This window comes from Choloepus didactylus, chromosome 14 (genome assembly GCF_015220235.1).
Source record: "Choloepus didactylus isolate mChoDid1 chromosome 14, mChoDid1.pri, whole genome shotgun sequence".
NCBI lineage: Eukaryota > Metazoa > Chordata > Mammalia > Pilosa > Megalonychidae > Choloepus > Choloepus didactylus.
In genome coordinates, this window is record NC_051320.1 from 53,521,159 (window position 1) to 53,539,596 (window position 18,438).

At 45.7% G+C, this 18,438-nt stretch overlaps 1 protein-coding gene across 4 annotated transcripts in view; it reads left to right on the top strand.

Moving 5' to 3' along the window:
• Positions 1-18,438, top strand: part of MATN2 (matrilin 2) — a 163,070-nt gene that overhangs the window by 123,455 nt on the left and 21,177 nt on the right. For 3 of the 4 annotated variants that reach the window (XM_037802886.1, XM_037802888.1, XM_037802887.1), the window contains exons 8-10: positions 3,189-3,311; positions 6,107-6,229; positions 6,495-6,617. In XM_037802886.1, the coding sequence (XP_037658814.1) occupies positions 3,189-3,311; positions 6,107-6,229; positions 6,495-6,617 (369 nt within the window). The remainder of the gene's footprint in view (positions 1-3,188; positions 3,312-6,106; positions 6,230-6,494; positions 6,618-18,438) is intronic. The other variant, XM_037802889.1, reaches the window with a different exon arrangement.

Genomic DNA, 18,438 nt, shown 5'->3' on the forward strand with positions numbered 1-18,438 from the left:
TTAACGTTATTATGGGACTGCCTCTAATAATGAGAAAAACCAAAACGTCACGGTCGCCGCTCATGGAACTCGCAGTGTTGTAAAAGAAACAGACGTGGAGGCATCACACAACACATGTTCCGTAACCATTGTGATGAACGCTACAAAGGAGGGGCCCATAGGACTGACTTCATCAGGGAGGGCATGAAGGGAGTAGCTGGCAAATGATGCTGAACTGACATGTGAAGGAAGAGAGGGGTTAACTAGACAATGTGGGGTAGAGAGGGAAGGGCAAGATGTTCCAGGGAGAGAGACCTTCATGATGAGGACCCCCCGGTGGGAGGGAACCTGGGGAGGAGAGTGAACTGAGGAAGTGTGGCTGGAGCACATACAGCAACTGGTATGTGAAGAATCTGGAATAACCTGAGTGAGGCCATACTGGGGCCTAGAGATCTCAGTCTTTATCCTAAGGGCCGTGAGGAGCCATTGAAGCAAGAGGGTGGCACATGTCCTATCCTCAGATAGTTCTATTCTCAAATTCCTCAGTGTTTTTTTTGGGTAGAGGCATGATAAATAAAAATAAAATGTTTTCATTCTCAGTTCATTATTTTGTAGTTTCAGATTATTCCCCCTGTATCACTTAGGGTGCTTTTTGGTCACATGAAACAGAAAATTCAATTAATGGTATCTTAAGCCATAAGGATATTTACTTTTTACCTAACAGATCCAGCAGTGATTGGTCCCAGGGTTGTACTCAGTGACTCAGTAATGTCATTAAGAACCTAGACTCTTTCTGTCACTTTTCCATCCTCAGCATGTTGACCTTTTAGCCTCATGCTTGTTGCCTCATGGCTACAAGATGACTGCTGCAGCTCCAGGCATCTTATCCTTACACTACTAGATCCAAAGATAAAAAAAAGAAGAGGGCAGAAAATGGCATTTCTCCTCATACACCTCTGTCTTTTCATGGAGGAAAATCTTTCCTGGGTGTCCCCATAAACTTCTCCTATGTCTCATGGCCAGAATTAGGGCATATTCATATAGCTAGGTCAATTACAGGCAAAGGAGAACATGGTTACCAGGCTGGCTTAGACAGATTATGATTCATTCTTTGGAGGTCAGGATTCTGTTACCAAGTGTGCCAGTTTACATGTATTATGTCCCCCCAAAGGCATGTTCTAATCTAATCTTGTGGGATTTGTGGATTAGATTGTTTCCATGGAGATATGACTCACTGAACTATAGGTGATACTTCTGGTTAAGTTATTTCCATGGAATGTGGACCATGCCCATTCAGGGTGGGTCTTAATTAAATCTCTGGCATCCTATAAGAGCTCATAGAAGAAGCTCAGAGGAGCTGAGAGAGATATTTTGGAGGTGGCCATTGAAAGCAGATGCTTGCAGGTGGTTGGAGATGCTACCTCAGAGTTTGCTCTGGAGAAGCTAAGAGAGACAAGCCCAGAGACATTTTGGAGAACATGATTTTTAAATGCAACCCGGGAGCAAAGGAACAGCAGACAGCCACGTGTCTTTCCAGCTGACAGAGGTGTTCCGGATGCCATTGGCCATTCTTCAGTGAAGGTATCCTCTTGTTGATGCCATAGTTTGGACACTTTTATGGTCTTAGAACTGTAAATTTGTAATTTAATAAATCCCCTTTATCAAAGCCACTCCATTTCTGGTATTTTGCAAAATGGCAGCAGTAGCAAACCGTAACACCAAGGAAGACAGAGGTAAGTTGTTGGCATGGCAACCAACAGGGTCTGCCACATCCCCAGAAAAAGAACAGTGCATGCAGGTAAACTGATCCAGCCCAGCCCACAGGGTCAGTGGTGACCTTTTGCCCCAACACCAGTCTCATAAAGACCCTCCCCCAGCTCATTTTATTCCCTTTTCCTCAATTCTTAGTCTCCCCACTAACCTGCTATAAGTGGGGTCTTGTGGTTTTAGCATTTTCTAGCAGGAAATGAAATTGCTAATTGACTGCTGGTTATGATGCAGCTTCAGTCAGCTGGCGGAACACAGTGTGGATGGGGGTTAATCTTACCGTAGGACAGAACTGCAGTTATCTAGAGCAGCATTAGAAGTATGTCTTCTCCACTTTGATACGAATATTGTCATGATCTCTCCCAGAGCATTTGGACCCTTCTTAATATCACTGCCATTTCCGGGCTCTTCTAAATAGCTGGATATTTTGCAATATCAGCTTTTGTTTATTCTGCCTCATGCTGTCCAGTGTCACTGTCAGATGTTCCTGCAGACAGCAGCTTCCTAGTGCCTTGAGCCCGGGTGATAAGATTAACTCAGTGAAGCGACTGATTGGATTTTCTCAGCCCCTTCTTTCTTGGAAGGGGCTGGGCTGGGAACTGTGGCCCTCAACCCATTTCTCTGCTCTTTGGCCATCAGAAGGGAGAGATCAGTGCTGGAAAATCCAGAGGTAGATTTCAGTTACCAGCTTCTTTCAAACAAGCTTCCAGGTAGAGGAGCTGTTTCCTCAGTGTCCTGTGGAGTGCCTTATTTATTGAATTCCTTGGTCTTTCCCCTGCCACTGCAAATTCAAAGGCATGACTCTGGCTTTGCCACCTCCACCAACACTCCCACCTCACCCCGACCCTCCGACCACCTGTTTAAACCCTTTCAAGGCTCCATCCCAGGGCTTGCAAGGCCTTCCTACATGACCTGCTCTCCTCAGCTCCACAAATCTGTCTCCTCTTGCTCCAGCCATACTCAGCTCCTTGCAGCTCCCCAAATGTGCCCCCTCTCCCTCACCTCCAGGCCTTTGCGTTTGCTGTTCCCAAGTCCTCACCCTCTCCTCCCTCTGCCCTGCTTTGCCTCCTCCTTCTCTTCCTCAAGGCCGCCAGCTGGCCATCACCTCCTCAAGAAAGACACCCTTGACCCCCAGGACCGAGATGCGGCCCCGCCGCTCTGCTGTGTTGTATCATCTCTCTGTCTTACGATTGTCTGTTTTCTTGTCTGCCTCCCCAGTAGAGTATGAGCCCCGTGAGGGCAGGGACCTCCTCTTACTCGCCATTACATCTTCCGTATTGATCTCAGGTCCTGGCACTTGGTGAGTAAAAGAAGGAATGAGCATTTCAGGACTTATTCTGCAGGCAGGCTCGCTTCATGGGGCTCTCGCCAGGCTGACCTCACAGCCCTCGAGAAGCCCGGAGACTGAAGGGGGGAACCTGGTCTGCCCTTTCTCCCCCCAGGGATCAACTACTGCGCGCTGAGCAAACCGGGCTGTGAGCACGAGTGCGTCAACACCGAGGAGAGCTACTACTGCCGCTGCCGCAGGGGCTACACGCTGGACCCCAACGGCAGGACATGCCGCCGTGAGTGAGCCCCGAGGGGCGGGGAGATGGCTTGTGGGCGGGGCGATGGGTGGGCGGGGCTCCCACAGAGGCCCGCCCGTTGGGTCATTTCTGAGGCTCCTGGGTTTCCTGTGGGCCTGATGGTACAACAGACTTACTAGTGTTTGCCTCAATTTCATCATCTGTATAACAGGATTATTAATGACACCTACCTCCTAGGTTGGGTCATGAGTATAAAAGAATAAGTACATATAAAACACTTAGAACAGTGCTACCAGGCACATAATAAGCACTCAATAAATAATAGCTAACCTTATTATTTGTCATTAAGAGCACTGACTAAGAGTCACAGGCCTGAATTCAATCTGAGTTCTACCCCATACAAATACGTGACCTCAGGCAAGTTATTTAACTCCCCCTAGCCTTGATTTTCCTACCTGTTTAAAAAAAAATAGAAGAAGATAGTAATAGTATTGACCCCCTAATGCTGTTAGAGGGAGTAATTGGGACCATTTCACTCTTAGCACGGGGAAGCTTTCAGTCGATGGTAATAATTCATTGTTGCCCTGGAGCCTGCAAGGGTGACCAGTGCCTGGACTTATGATGCCCCAGGTTGGCCTAAGAGGCTGAAGGGACAGACTTCAGAAATTTCTTATGCCACCATCACGAGCTGAGGGCAGAGCTGAGAAACGAGACTTTTTGTGGAGACTTGTCTTCATTTTCTTGTCTAAGAGCCACAACAAAGCTCCATTTGGTGATGTAAACACATGGAAACTCGCAGGCTTTGCCAGCTGGATGGTTCTGTCATTTTTTATGAGGCACAGCTCTCTCCACTGGTCCAGGCCAGCGGGGGTGGGAGCGCATGAACCCTGAGGGGATCCCTGTGACCTGATGTGCTGGGAAAGGGGGCTTGGTGACATGGTCGGCATAGAAGAGGCCCTTTGTGTGGCTTTCTGCCCAGCAAGCTACACATCTTCTCCAGCTTTGGGGACAGAGATGGATTGTGATCAAGAACACTGCAGCTGTTCAGCATTTGCACCCTAAATTGCCAGGAGGGGAAGTTTCACAGATGAAGTATTAGGTACAGAGCAGTCCTCGGGCAGAGTTGTTTCCCTTCAGTTTTCAGAGGGAACAAAGGGCCTCAATCAGGTTTTCTAAGGACTGACCTCAGAGGCCAAAAAACTTTTGAACCGGTAAGTTGGGGCATCCTGCCGTGCATTTGCCTCTGGATGTCTCTGAGTCCTCAGGAGAAGCCAGTGGAGAACAGATCTTCCATACAGCAAGGAGACATCTTGTTGAAAATGCATCTGTGTAGATTGTTCTTCCCGGAGTGTGGGGCCTGCCACCTGGTAGCCCTGGCAGGTGTCTGTGGACTGGTTGAGCACAACCTGGATGGGCCCACCTAGACCCCAGGGCCCTTGGTGTACCCTCTACCTCCATCATCCCTTGGGGGAGCCCAGAGGAACTCAGAGCAGATCCCTTTTTCACTGGGATCTAATAGGAGGGACCCCCTATCAGCTCTAAGGAACTGTCTAGAAGTGCCCTGAGAAAGCCATGATATTCTCCCACCCAGGAGAGCTCAGGAAACCCCAGGCCATACTAACAGCAAGCCCCAATGAGCATTTTCCACACACTAGCTCATTTTATCCTCACAACAGCCCTATGAGGCTGTTATGTTTGTACCCTATTTTAAAATGGGGAAGTAGCAGCTCAGAAAGCTTAAGTAACTTTCGCAGGATCACAGGGCTGGTGTGGTGCACCCAGGATGTGAACATAAGCATCTGGCTCCTGAGACCCTGCAAATGTTTGCAGAAAGTGAATCCACTGGTGGAATGTTCCAGAAGGCAATGGTCCCATGTCTGCGGGAGTGAAGAGGCTTACTAGGTGGCCCTGCACAAGGCCTCCAGTGTCTCTCCAGTCTCTGGGGATGCACCTTCTGCATTTGGGAGGCAGCCTGCAGGGCGGGCTGTCTTTGGGAGCCATTCACCGCAGCTGTGTGTTCACTGTCCTTCAGGGCTCACTGCCCAGTGGGGCCGGCTGTGCGGCGTTTGGGTGCCAGGATGGGCCACACATGCAGACCTGTTGTGGGTTTGTTTTCTGGATTTGGGTGTCCTGGTTATGGGGAAAAAACAGCAGCTTTCTTTTTCATTTTCAAATAGAAATGAAGCTGTACAATTCTTACTCATCTTGTTTAGTAGCAATAAGTGTTCATTGACTGGTTACTGTATGTCAGGTACTATTCTGAGGGTGTCACATGTATCAACTCATCTCATTCTCTCCATAGTCCTATAAGAAAGCTGCTATCACCATCCCCATTTCTCAAGTCAAGAAATGGTGGTGCAGAGATGTCCAGTGCCTGGCCAGTGTCTTGTGGCCAGGAAGTTGTGGAGGTGGGGTTTGAGCCCCAAGTAGCTTAATGCCAGAACCCTCATTCCCAGTTGCTCCTCTGTCAGCTGTGTGGCTTTGGACAAGCCACAGTTTTCTCTGTGAAATGGGAATAGTGTCTGCTTTCCAGGAATGTCTTGAAAGCTGTTATTAGCCCTGGGGATAGGCGTCATTTCCCGGTCATTGGAGTTGTATGTGTTCTACTCTTCAAAAAAAGAAATGGGAAGGAAAAACAAACAAGGTTGAATTTCCATGAAGCCCAGGGGTACGGAATGCAATGAAACATTCTCCAGGGCTCATTGTGATACCAGTGAAGTAAAATGGTCCCACAGGGGCTCTGTCTGGGCAGAAGGTTTTGTCTTTCAATCCTGGCGGCCGGTAAGGCGTTGTCGCCTTGGTTCCTTCGCCTTTCACGTACGTGACCAATGCAGGGGTGGACCACTGCGCCGAGAACGACCATGGCTGTGAGCAGCTCTGCCTGAACACGGAGGAGTCCTTCGTCTGCCAGTGCTCGGAAGGCTACCTCATCAACGAGGACCTCAAGACCTGTTCCAGTGAGTCCTCCTCCCGGCTCCTCGGGACACCACCTTCAGCGGGAAAACCTGTGTCCCGGGAGAGAAAAGGGCGGTGGCTGCCGAGGTCGCGGGCTGTGGTCCCTGCTCCCCCTGCCCCTGTCTGTGCTCTGGAGAGCTTGTGGGGTGTCCACTGGGGGCTGCACGCGGTCAGAGAGGGGGTGAGGGGACAAGCGTGGTGGTCACTTCTGAATTCATTCCCCTCAGCGGTAGCTCGGAGGCCTTACCCGGCCGCTTGGTTTTGCAGGGGTGGATTATTGCTTGCTGAGCAACCATGGTTGTGAATACACCTGCGTCAACATGGACAGGTCCTTTGTCTGTCAGTGTCCCGAGGGACACGTGCTCCGCAGCGATGGGAAAACCTGTGCACGTGAGTGTTCTGAGGTGCTGCGACAAGTGGGACTGGGTGCCGTGTCCCATGGCTGTGGGTGCTCTGACTGCAGGTGCCTGTGCCCATGGATCCTCTCTCGGGGTTCACTGGACCCGCGTGCGTGCCTCACTGTGGTCGCTCAGTGACCCGGGCCCTGTGGCGGCTTCTCTCCTGCCCCCGCGCTTCCTCCCTGACTCCGCATTTCGCTGTCATTCTGAAGCTCGTCAGAGCCCCATGTCTTAGCTCTCTCCCCGCGACCCCTAACCTGACCTGAATTGGCCGTCAGCCGGCTTTGCACATGAATAATAATGCAGGCCCTTTGCTAACCGCTGGCTACGCGCCCGGCACTGTGCTGAGCACATGCATGATCGCATTCCAGTGACCTGTGGAATCCGTTTTACAGATTGGAAAACTGCGACTTGGATTAAGAGCCTAAGGTTACCAGCTATTAAGTGGCAGGTTCAAACTCAGGTCTCTGTGATCTCAGGTTTCTGTGATTCCAAATTCAGTTCTGGGAGAAGGGGAGGCTCCTGAGAAATCCCTTACACTCCACCCCCACTCCCTCCTGAGAATCTGACCGCAGATGGTGAGGTTGGCAGTGATGTTTCCTGGCTACACATTTCCTTGCAGCTGGTCCCAACTCCTGTCTCCATTAATAAAAAAGGCTCCCAAACCTCCCTTTCTCCTTCACTGAAAAATGCTTTGTTTGCTGCCCTGCAATCCTGTTTCCAAGTGGATCAAGATAAAGAATTGAAAAAAGTTATTTTGAGTGAAGGGATCAGAAATGGAGGAAAAGACAGTAATTTACCTCCCCCCACTGCTGGCCTTTCTGGGTATAAGACCACTTATGTGATTGTGGTCACAGCCTGATTTATCCAGCTTTTTATGTTGTCCATTCACATGGTAGGTGAACTGACTGCAGAGCTGGACCTGCCTCTCCCGTTTTAACCACATGTGAGAAAATATTGGGATAGATTCTTGAGTCTCGGCAAATGGGTTTTCCATTTGATGACTTGGTTGTGGCCCCCTGCCAAGCTGTCTCCCAGATTGTTGCTACAGCCAGCACAGGGAGGGGCTGGCACTGGGGGACAGCAGGAGGGTGTGTGTGTCCAATTGCTTCTCCATTTCACTGCATGCCAGAGCCAGATGCAAGGTTTGCCGTTGGTTTGTTTTAATTCTCCATCATCTTAGATTATTCATGCCCTTCCTCTATCCTCCCCATTACTGTGCATAATCAAGAATTCGATGGTTGCATGACTTCTAAGAAATTCTTGAGGGCCCTTCCAAACAAATGGCAGCCCTCTTCCCTTTACAATCTCATACCCTTCTTCCCCCAGCTAGATCCACATCTGGGTTTTTCCACTGACACTTTTAAATGTTCCCCATTTTCTCATTTAAAGTGTGTTTATAATTAGTGGCACAGTGACATTTTCCGTATGAGTAAACATCCAGCAATGCAATTAAAAGTGAATTTTGATTGTGTCTGTATGAGAATTTGTGAGATAATCAGATGGGTTAGAATTATCCTGGGGGATTGTACATGAGAGATGCATTTTACCCACTAGCTGATACATATGCATTGAGCTATTCCTAATGGAAGACTTTCTTTCTGCCCAGGATGATTCAGTCTGGTTGCAGTGTCCTGTAATATTGGGCTGTTTTCAACCCAGCCACAGTTAACTGGGGGGTTTGTATGTATATTCCCCAGATCTATGCCAGATGACAACGAGCCAGATGACATGACTTCACCTTTTTGGTAAAGTCTGCTGGGCTGACTATGGGGGAACCAGTGGGGGGGTCAGCCAGGCCTGGCTCAGCAAATAAGGGCATAGCCCTTCACAGAGGCAGCTGGCACCTAGAGCCTTGTCAGCACACCTCACCTTCTCTCATCTTCAGGAATGTTCTCTGGAACCTGGAGACCAGGCACAGTTTCCTGGGGCCCTAGAAGGAAGTGGGCACTGTTACCCCCAGACCCCTACAGGTTCCTCCTGTTCCCCTTGGGCTCTCTGGCCTCTGCCCCCCAAGCTCTGATTGGCCAGATTTTCCCTCGGTGGTCTTCATTGCCTTGGGCAGTCAGATTGGGGTGGGGGGTGAGGTGGGGAGATGGAATAGTCTCTACTACCAGCTGCAACTGAGAGGCCTCCTCCCTACCCCTAGCTCCTGGAAATTTCCCTGAGGTAGACCTTGTACAAGTGCATCCCAGTGCCAAGAAAGACTCCACAGGCCAGATGTGCATGGAGCTCAGCCCACTGGCCTGCAAGCTCCTGGAGGTTGGAGACTTGTTCTTATTTGGAGTCTGAGTTCCTAGGTCCTGGCGCATGGGAGAAGCTCAGTAAAGTCGAATGGGTGAGTGAGTGAATGGACAGAGATCACCTTTCTTTATATCTTGTGGCATCTAGCACAGCATCCACTGCCTGCTCAAAAATCGTCAGGGACTTCTTATCTTTAAAACCAAAAATCACTGCCCTCCAACACAAAATCCCCACCTTATACTAGTAAAGGTAATATGATATTTGCACCATAGTTTTTTAATCTTCAAATCACAGCATGTAGTTATGCTTTTTAAGATTGTGTCCTTAATGTCCACCAGTCTAAGACAGGGTGTTTGATTTGTGCTATATTGACTATCTCTATTACTAACTTATATATAAGAATTCCTTACTGCAGTAAAGCCTGAATAATCTAAGGATTCTAGCTCTATAAAGTGCCTCAAGTTATGTCCAAGAGCTTAAAAAATATCGATTCGTTACTAAAAATACAGAAAAGAGTCACACAGACTCTAAAAAATAAATCAAACCCAGCACCTTCAGGGCACTCCACCATCTCCCCAAATAAGTCCATGGCCCCCCATTTGGTGGGCAGGAGAATGCGCCTCCTCTTCAGCCTCACCCAGGCTTTCCCTGGACTTTCCTGACCTTCAGCCTCACCGGCCACCCCCACTGCTCTCTGAACAGGCCCTGGGCCTTCCAGCCTGTCCGGTCTCCACTTAGGACTTCCTTCCCCTACCCCTGCTGGTGGAAACCCAGCCCCTGGCCAGTGGTACCCCCATGGGGCCCTCACTGCCCTTCCCACCCGAAGGGAGCTCCCCTTCTCGGACCCTGTGAACTGGCTCAGCCCTGTCCACCGCTCTCTCCCGGCCCTGCCTCACCCTTGGAGTGCATAGCAGAAGAAGGATTGACCTGGGAGCCCAGAGTCTGGGTTTAGATCTTGTCATTTCCACCCTGAGCCTCTCTGGGTGTGCTTCCTCATCTGTCCCCTGGGAATGACCATTTCTGCTTCTCTGTCATGGTCACTGTGCAGCACAGGGAAGAGAGGTTTGTCACAGTGCTTTGTGGACTTGTAAAGCACCATACCCACCTAAGGTTCTCTCGTTAGAGTCTGACCTCTCCACGGTGAGACACCTCTCACCTGGAGGGGGCTAAGATAGCACCTTACACCGCTGTCTGGAGACCCACCTCCCAGGGCCAGGCCTGCTCTCCTTGGGGGGCCAGAGAGGGGCTGCCTGGGAGGAGGTGAGACTCAGGAGTCTACGGGCTCACCTCAGGAAGACCTTTCTTTCTGCTGGCAGGTGGAGGACACTGAGGGGGGCTCTGAGCCTCAGCCACAGGGGTCTGTGAGGGCCTGCCGGGGCCAAGGCAACCCGGAGCAAGCCTTGGGCAGTGAGGGGAGAGGTCCGCTGTCATCAGGAAGGAAGCTTAGAGATCTTCCATTTCTTTTGTGGGAGAAGGGGCACAGGGAGGAAACTGATGCCCCCAAGATGGCCCTGGGGTCAGTGGCAGAGCCAAGACTAGATCCCAGGTCCCCTTACTTCAGGATCTCTTGCCCCATGTGGGATGCCTGCGAAGGTACATCTCTCAGGCCAGCTGCTTCTTGGGTTGAGAAAAGCCTTATGCAGAGTTAACGAATGACTGGCTGCTCCAAGTTTTAGTGTAAGAAAATTCAGGAAATGGTGTAATTCTGTTTCTCAGCCTTCGGTTACCCTCTTGGGAGGCAATCACTGTGGCTCTCACCCTCTGGTGCCTGGATTGGTTTGCATACTCTCCCGCATGGAGTCCTAGACCCAGGATTGCTCGCTGTCTGGCTGCAGAGGCGTTGAGTCCACAGAACATGTTAAACATTGCTTGCTTTCCCACAGACGGACGTGACTCACCAGATCTGGAATCTAGATGAGATGAGCACAGCCTGTGTCAACATGCAGGGGTGCTAGACACGGGCCCTAAAAGCCTGTACTAGATCCCGAGACTTAGCATCATCTGGATCACATGTTGCAGACCCTATTCATGATGAGGGTCTGATTACGTTTGTAGAGCAGCCTCCTTAAGTGTGAATGGAAGACCACCCTTCTTTTAGAGGGAAAATATTTTCTCCCTGCTCCCTGAGCTTTCTCATAAGCCCTTTCACCCATTGCATTTAAGTAGTGGTTCCTAATTGGTCTGTCTTGCTCTTTTCTGTGGATTTGATTCTAGGTAGTTCCTTAAGCTCTTGGTTCATTTATTCTTTTCCTCTTCAGTTTCTTACCATGTACCTGTGTACCTTCAGCGTGCTGGGCATAGTGTGCTGGGTGCTAGGGGGTCCCTGGAGGATTGACACAAATTCAGGTTCTGCCCTGACTAGAGTTTAGACTTTCTCGGGGAAGAAAGATATAAAAGAAGTAACAACTAGTTAGTGTGTTCCCCAGGAGCACACCCAGGCTAGAAAATGTCTCCCTGAGAAAGAGATGTTTAATCTGAGACCTATACATTGAGCAGAGTGAGTTAGCAAGAGGTGGCGGTGACGAGTTTCCCAGGCGTAGGAAACAGCATGTGGAAGCCCAGGGCCCAGATGGTGAACTGTGGGAGATTCAGAGTGTTGAATGCAAGAGGGAAAGTGATGAGAGACGAGCCTGGATAAGCAGGTGGGATAGATCATCTACAGCTTTGAGAGTGACATTAAACTATTTGGAGGCCCAGCCTCATCGAGAAAACAATTTTAGTTACTCTTTTAAGAATTCAGCAGGCTGTCTGAGCAAACTCTGCTAAACTATGATGAACAGTGGCTGTGTAGCTGGACCAGAGCACACGGAGATGATAGATTTGCCATCTAGTCTCTCCTCTACCCCCAGGACAGCAGAGACCGTCCACCAAGGATAAGGGACCTTGGGGAAGTCACTTCCCCTCTCTGGCCATCAGTTTTCTCAATTCTAAAATGAAGGGGTTTGTTCTAGTTTGCTAATACTGCCGGAATGCAAAACACCAGAGATGGATTGGCTTTTATAAAAGGGGGTTTATCTGGTTACACAGTTACAGTCTTAGGGCCATAAAGTGTCCAAGGTAACACATCAGCAATCGGGTACCTTCACTGGAGGATGGCCAATGGTGTCCGGAAAACCTCTGTTAGCTGGAAAGGCACGTGGCTGGTGTCTGCTCCAAAATTCTGGTTTCAAAACGGCTTTCTCCCAGGACGTTCCTCTCTAGGCTGCAGTTCCTCAAAAGTGCCACTCTTAGTTGCACTTGGGATATTTGACCTCTCTCAGCTTCTCCGGAGCAAGAGTCTGCTTTCAACGGCTGTCTTCAAACTGTCTCTCATCTGCAGCTCCTGTGCTTTCTTCAAAGTGTCCCGCTTGGCTGTAGCAAGCTTGCTCCTTCTGTCTGATCTTATATAGTGCTCCAGTAATTTAATTCAGACCCTCCCAATGGGTGGGGCAACACCTCCATGGAAATTATCCAGAGTCATCACCCACAGTGGGTGGGGCGCATCTCCATGGAAACACTTAAAGAATTACAATCTAATTAACACTGATAGGTCTGCCCACACAAGATTACATCAAAGATAATGGTGTTTGGGGGGGACATAAAACATTCAGACTGGCACAGGGTTGGACCAGTTCATCTCCAAGGTCCCTGCTGGCCACATAATGCGGACAGTGCCTGGCACAGAGCGAGTGCTCAATAAACACTCACCGAGGAACCTACCATCTCCTCAGGCCAAAGGCACCCCATGGCTGGGAGTCAGGGATGGGGGACTCTCTTTGCCTGAAGCATTTTCTTCTAGGGGAGTAACTTTGGCTCTGGGGAGAAGCTGCTCCAAGTTGGTTTCCAGACTTCATTAGACAGAAAGTGGCCAGAGCCTGTGGTTAGGCAATTAACTACAGTCACCCTTGGTATTCTCTAATTTACCACATGTGGTTTTTTGAATTTATGAGTGATCCAGAACAACCCTGACATGCAGAATTCAGACATTTTGCTGAACAAACGTGAATTGTGCATTCTGCAAGTCAGAGAGTGATGGAGCCCAGCCGACCACCAGCATCCACTGCATGGGGTTCTCACGTAAAACATCCTCAAAAAAACCCAGTGAGCTGGATCTAATTACTCCCGCTTTTCAGAGTAGAACACTCAGGAAATTGGTTCTTTTAGTCAACGTTTATTTCCTGGAAGGCTATTTCCGTCCCAGGCATTATGTTAGGTGCTGGGAGAGACAGGCAGGGACAGCCCCAGTGCATGGTCTCTTGAAGATCACAGCCCAGCAAGGAGGCAGACGCAAATCAAACACCCACGTAAATTTATGTTCAGTTGTAACTGTGATACAAACCATAAAGGGCAGGTATTTGGTGCTTTGAGACCTGTGATGCTGGGGGTCAGGAGGATTTCCTGAGACCTCAGTGCACATCTGAGGGAAGAGAAGGGGTTAACCAGGGAAGGAGGCATGGAGGAGGGAGTAGCTTTTCTGGGAGAGGATACAGCCAAGTCTCATGGTGGGAGGAAGTGGAAAGGAAGAAGTAAAACTTTCCCTGTCTGCAGATGACATGATCCTATAGAGAGAATATCCTGAAAAATCCACAACAAAGCTACTGAAGCTAATAAATGAATTCAGCAAAAAAAAAAAAAAAAAGAGGCAGGGTACAAGATTGACATATAAAAATCAGTAGTTGTTTCTATACACTAGTAATGAACAGTGAGAAGAGGAAATCAAGAAAAAATTCCATGTACAATGGCAACTAAAATAATCAAATCTAGGAATAAATATAACCAAGGATGTAAAGGACTTGTACACAGAAAACTACAAAACATTAATGAAAGAAACCAAGGACAACCTAAATAGAAAGACATTCCAAGTTCATGGGTTAGAAGACTAAATATTGTTAAGATATCAAAGTAATTTACAGATTCAATGCAATCCCAATCAAAATTCCAAGAGCCTTCTTTGCAGAAATGGAAAAGCCAATCATCAAATTTATATGATGGGTATAATGGAAAGGGAAGGGGCCCCAAATAGCCAAAACACCTTGAAAAAGAAGACCAAAGTTGGAGGAGTCACACTTCCCGATTTTAAATCTTATTACAAAGCTAAAACAGCATGGGCACAAGGACAGATATAGACTAATGGAATCCATTCAGAAATAAACCCTCATATCTATGGCCTATTGATTTTTTTTAACTGTATATTCCATTTATATCAGTTTCCAAAAACAAGCAAATGGATCTCTCCTATTAGGAAGCAGAATAGTGGTTATTGTCTGTGGGGAAAAGGAGGAAACATTAGGGGACTTCTGGGGCCAGTGAAGTCCTATTTCTAAGTGTGGTAGTGGTTACATGGAACGAATTTGTAACAGTTCTTCAAGCTATACGGTTTTTTTAAAATGCAATTTTATTGAGATATATTCACACACCATATAATCCATCAAAAATATATAATCAGTGGCTTACAGTATCATCACAGAGTTGCATTCATCACAACAATCAATTTTAGAACATTTTCACTACTACAAAAAAAAAGAAATAAAAAGAAAAGAAAACCCAGAACATCCCATATCCCTTATCCCCCACTATTATTTTTTAGCAGTTTTATTCACACACCATACAGTCCATCCAAGTGTACAATCACTGGCTCTTGGTATATTCACAGTTATGCATTCACTACTACAGTTAATGAGAATATTCTTATTTCTTCTGAAGAAAAAAAATCTCATACCCCCTAATATTGACATTTAGCTTTGGTATAGGGCCTTTGTTTCAGTTAATGCAAGAATATTACAATGTTACTGTTAACTATAGACCCTAGTTTACATTAATTGTATTTTTCCCACATACAACCCTATTACTAACACCTTGTGATGTATGTTTGTTCCAGTTCATGTAAGAACTTTTTTATATTTATAAAATTAACTACCATCATTGTCCACTCTAGGTTTTGCTAAGTTACACAGTCCCAGTTTTTAACCTTTAGCTTTCCTTCTGGTGACATACAGGACTCTAACCTTCCTCTTTCAATCATGCTCATCCTTAGCTTTGTTAATTACACTAACAGTGCTACCATCAAACAGTATTGTGCTTTACATTTCCAAACATTTACAGCCAACCTTATGGAACGTTCTGTACTCCTTAAGCATTGATTGCCCAATCTCTGCCCTCTTTCTATCTCCTGATAACCTATGCTTTCAACTTTAACCCTCAGAGTTTGTTCATTATAGTTAGTTCATATTAGTGAAACCGTACAATATCTGTCCTTTCATTTCTGGCTTATTTCGTTCCACATAATTTCCTCGGGGTTCATTCACATCGTTGCATGCCTCATGATTTCATTCCTTGCTGCAGCTGCACAATATTCCATCATATGTATACACTACAGTTTACCCTTCTGCTCATCAGTTGCTGGATCCTTGGGCTGCCTCCATCCATTGGCAATCATGAATAATGCCACCATATACATCAGTGTGCAAATGTCTCTTCATATCCCTGCTTTCAGTTCTCCCAAGTATATACCTAGTAATGTGATTGCTAGATAATATGGCAATTTTATACTTAGCTTCCTGAGGAACCGCCACACTGCCCTCTATAGGGGCTGCACAATTCTACTTCCTATCAGCAGTGAATAGGAATGCCTCTCTTTCCACATCTTCTATAGCACTTGTAGTTTTCTGTTTATTTTTTTTAAACAGTTTTATTCATGCACCATACACTCCATCCTAAGTTTACAATGAGTGGCTCCTGGTGTAATCACAAAGTTATGCATTCACAACCATAATCTATATGAGACCATTACCATTTGTTCTGAAAAGAAAGAAGGGAAAAAAGTCCCATACCCCTTACTTCTAACCCCCCCTTCTTATTTACATTTAGCTTTGGTATATTGCCTTTGTTACAATTAATGAAAGATTATTATAGTGTTACTGTTAACTATAGATCTCAGTTTGCATTAATTGCATTTTTTCCATATACCATCCGATTTTTAATGCAATTTTATTGAGATATATTCACATACCATACAATCATCCAAAGTATACAAATCAATTGTTCACAGTACCATCATATAGTTGTGCATTCATCACCACAATCAATATTTTGAACATTTTCATTACTCTAAAAAATAAGAATAAAAATAAAAATAAAAGTAGGAAAGAACACCCAAATCATCTCACACTCCTTTTCCCTCCTATTATTCACTTACTTTTTGTCCCCCTTTTTTCTACTCATTTGTCCTTACACTGGATAGAGGAAGTATGGGCCACAGGTTTTCACAATCACACAGTCACATCATATAAGCTACACAGTTACACGATCGTCTTCAAGAATCAAGGATACTGGATTGCAGTTCAACACTTTAAGGTATTTCCTTCTAGCTATTCCAATACACTAAAAACTAAAAAATGGATATCTATATAATGCATAAGAATAATCTACAGAATGAACTCTTGACTCCATTTGAGATCTCTCAGCCACTTAAACTTTATTTTGTTTCATTTCTCTTCCCTCTTTTGGTCAGGAAGAATTTCTCCATCTCAATCCTATAATGCTGAGTCCAGGCTCATCCCCAGGAGTCATGTCCCACATTACCAGGGAGATTTGCACCCCAGGGAGTCATGTCCCACATAGTGGGGAGGCAGTGAGTTTACCAGCCAAGTGGGCTTAGAGAGAGAGGCCACATATGAGCAATGAAAGGTTCTCTGGGGGTGACTCTTAGGCACAATTATAAGTATCTTTGCAGTAACAAGCTTCATAAGGGAAAGCCCCAAGATCGAGGACTTGGTCTACTGCAATGGTAGTCCCCAATGCTTGAGAGAATATCAGGAATTCTACCATCCCATTTTTAATACCTTGTAATGGTGACATATATTTGTTCTCACTCATGTAAAAACTTTCTTATATTTGTAAATTTAGCACCTTCATTGTCCACTCTAGGTTTTGCTAAGTTATACAGTCTTAGTTTTTATCCTCTGGCTTACCTTCGGTGACATACACAACTCTAGCTTTCCTTTTTCAACCATACTCACACTCAGCTTTTTAAATTATACTTACAGTATTGTGCTACCATTACATGGTATTGTGCTATACTGGCCAATTGATTTTTGACAAGGGAGCCGGGTCCACTCAATGGGGAAAAAATAGCTTCTTCAATAAATGGTGCTGGGAAAAGAATGAAGGTAGACCCCTACCTCACACCATATACAAAAATTAACTCAAAATGGGTCAAAGACCTAAGTATAAGAATCAAAACTGTGAAACTCCTAGAAGAAAACATAGGGAAGCATCTTCAGGACTTTGTTAAGCACTGGTTTCTTAGACATTACACCAAAAGCATGAACAACAAAAGAAAAAAATAGATAAATGACACTTCAGTACTTTTGGGCATCAAAGGACTTCATCATGAAAGTAAAAAGACAACCTAAAGAATGGAAAAAATATATTTTGGAAACCACATAACTGATAAGGGTTTAATTTTCAGATAAATAAATTCTACAATTCAACAACAAAAAGATAAATTAAAAAACAGGCAAAAGACTCGAATAGACATTTCTCCAAAGAAGATATACAAATGGCCAAAAAGGACATAAAAAGATGCTCACATCATTAGTCATTGAGGAAATCCAATCAAAACCATGAGATACCATTTCCTACCCACTAGAATGGCTAGTATTAAAAAACAGAAAATAACAAGTGTTGAAGAGGATGTGGAGAAATAGGAATACTCGTTCATTGTTAGTGGGAATGCAAAATGGTGCAGCAACTGTGGAAAACAGTTTATCAGTTCCTCAGAAAGTTAAGTATAGAATTACCATATTAGCCGGTAATCCCACTACTAGGCATCATATATTCCAAAGAATTGAAAGCAGGAACTCAAACAGTTATTTGCACACCAGTGTTCATGGTGGCATTATTCACAATCAACCCAAGTAGCCATCAACAAATGAATGGTTAAACAAAATGTATATACATACAAGGGAATATTATTCAGCCATAAAAGGGAATGGAGTTCTGATACATGCAACAACATGTTGTTGTTAAAGGCATGATGAGTGAAATAAGCCATACACAAAAGGACAAATATTGTATGATCTCACTGATAAGTAATCAGAATACGCAAATTCATAGAGTCAAAAACTAGAATACAGGTTAGCAGGGACATGGGTGGGGATAAGGAATGGGGGATTAATGCTTAATTGGTGCAGAATTTCTGTTTGGGGTGATGGAAAGGTATTGGTAATGGATGGTGATGGTGGTAGCACAACTTGTGAATGTAATTAACAGCAAAGAATTATATATTTCAAAGTGGCTAAAAGGGGAAATTTTAGGGTGTGTATGTGTTACTAGAATAAAAAAACCATAGGACTGTACAATGCAAAGAGTGAACCATAATGTAATAATAATAGTTTCATCAGTTGTAACAAAGGTACCACACTAATGCAAATAGTTAATAATAGGGAAAACTGTGGGTATGTGGGAATTGTGTATTTTCTGCATGATTTTTCTATAGACCTACAAAATCTCTAATTAGGAAAAATTCTAAAAAAAATACATGCACAAGAATATCCATTGCAATAATGTTTGTCATAGCAAAAGACTAG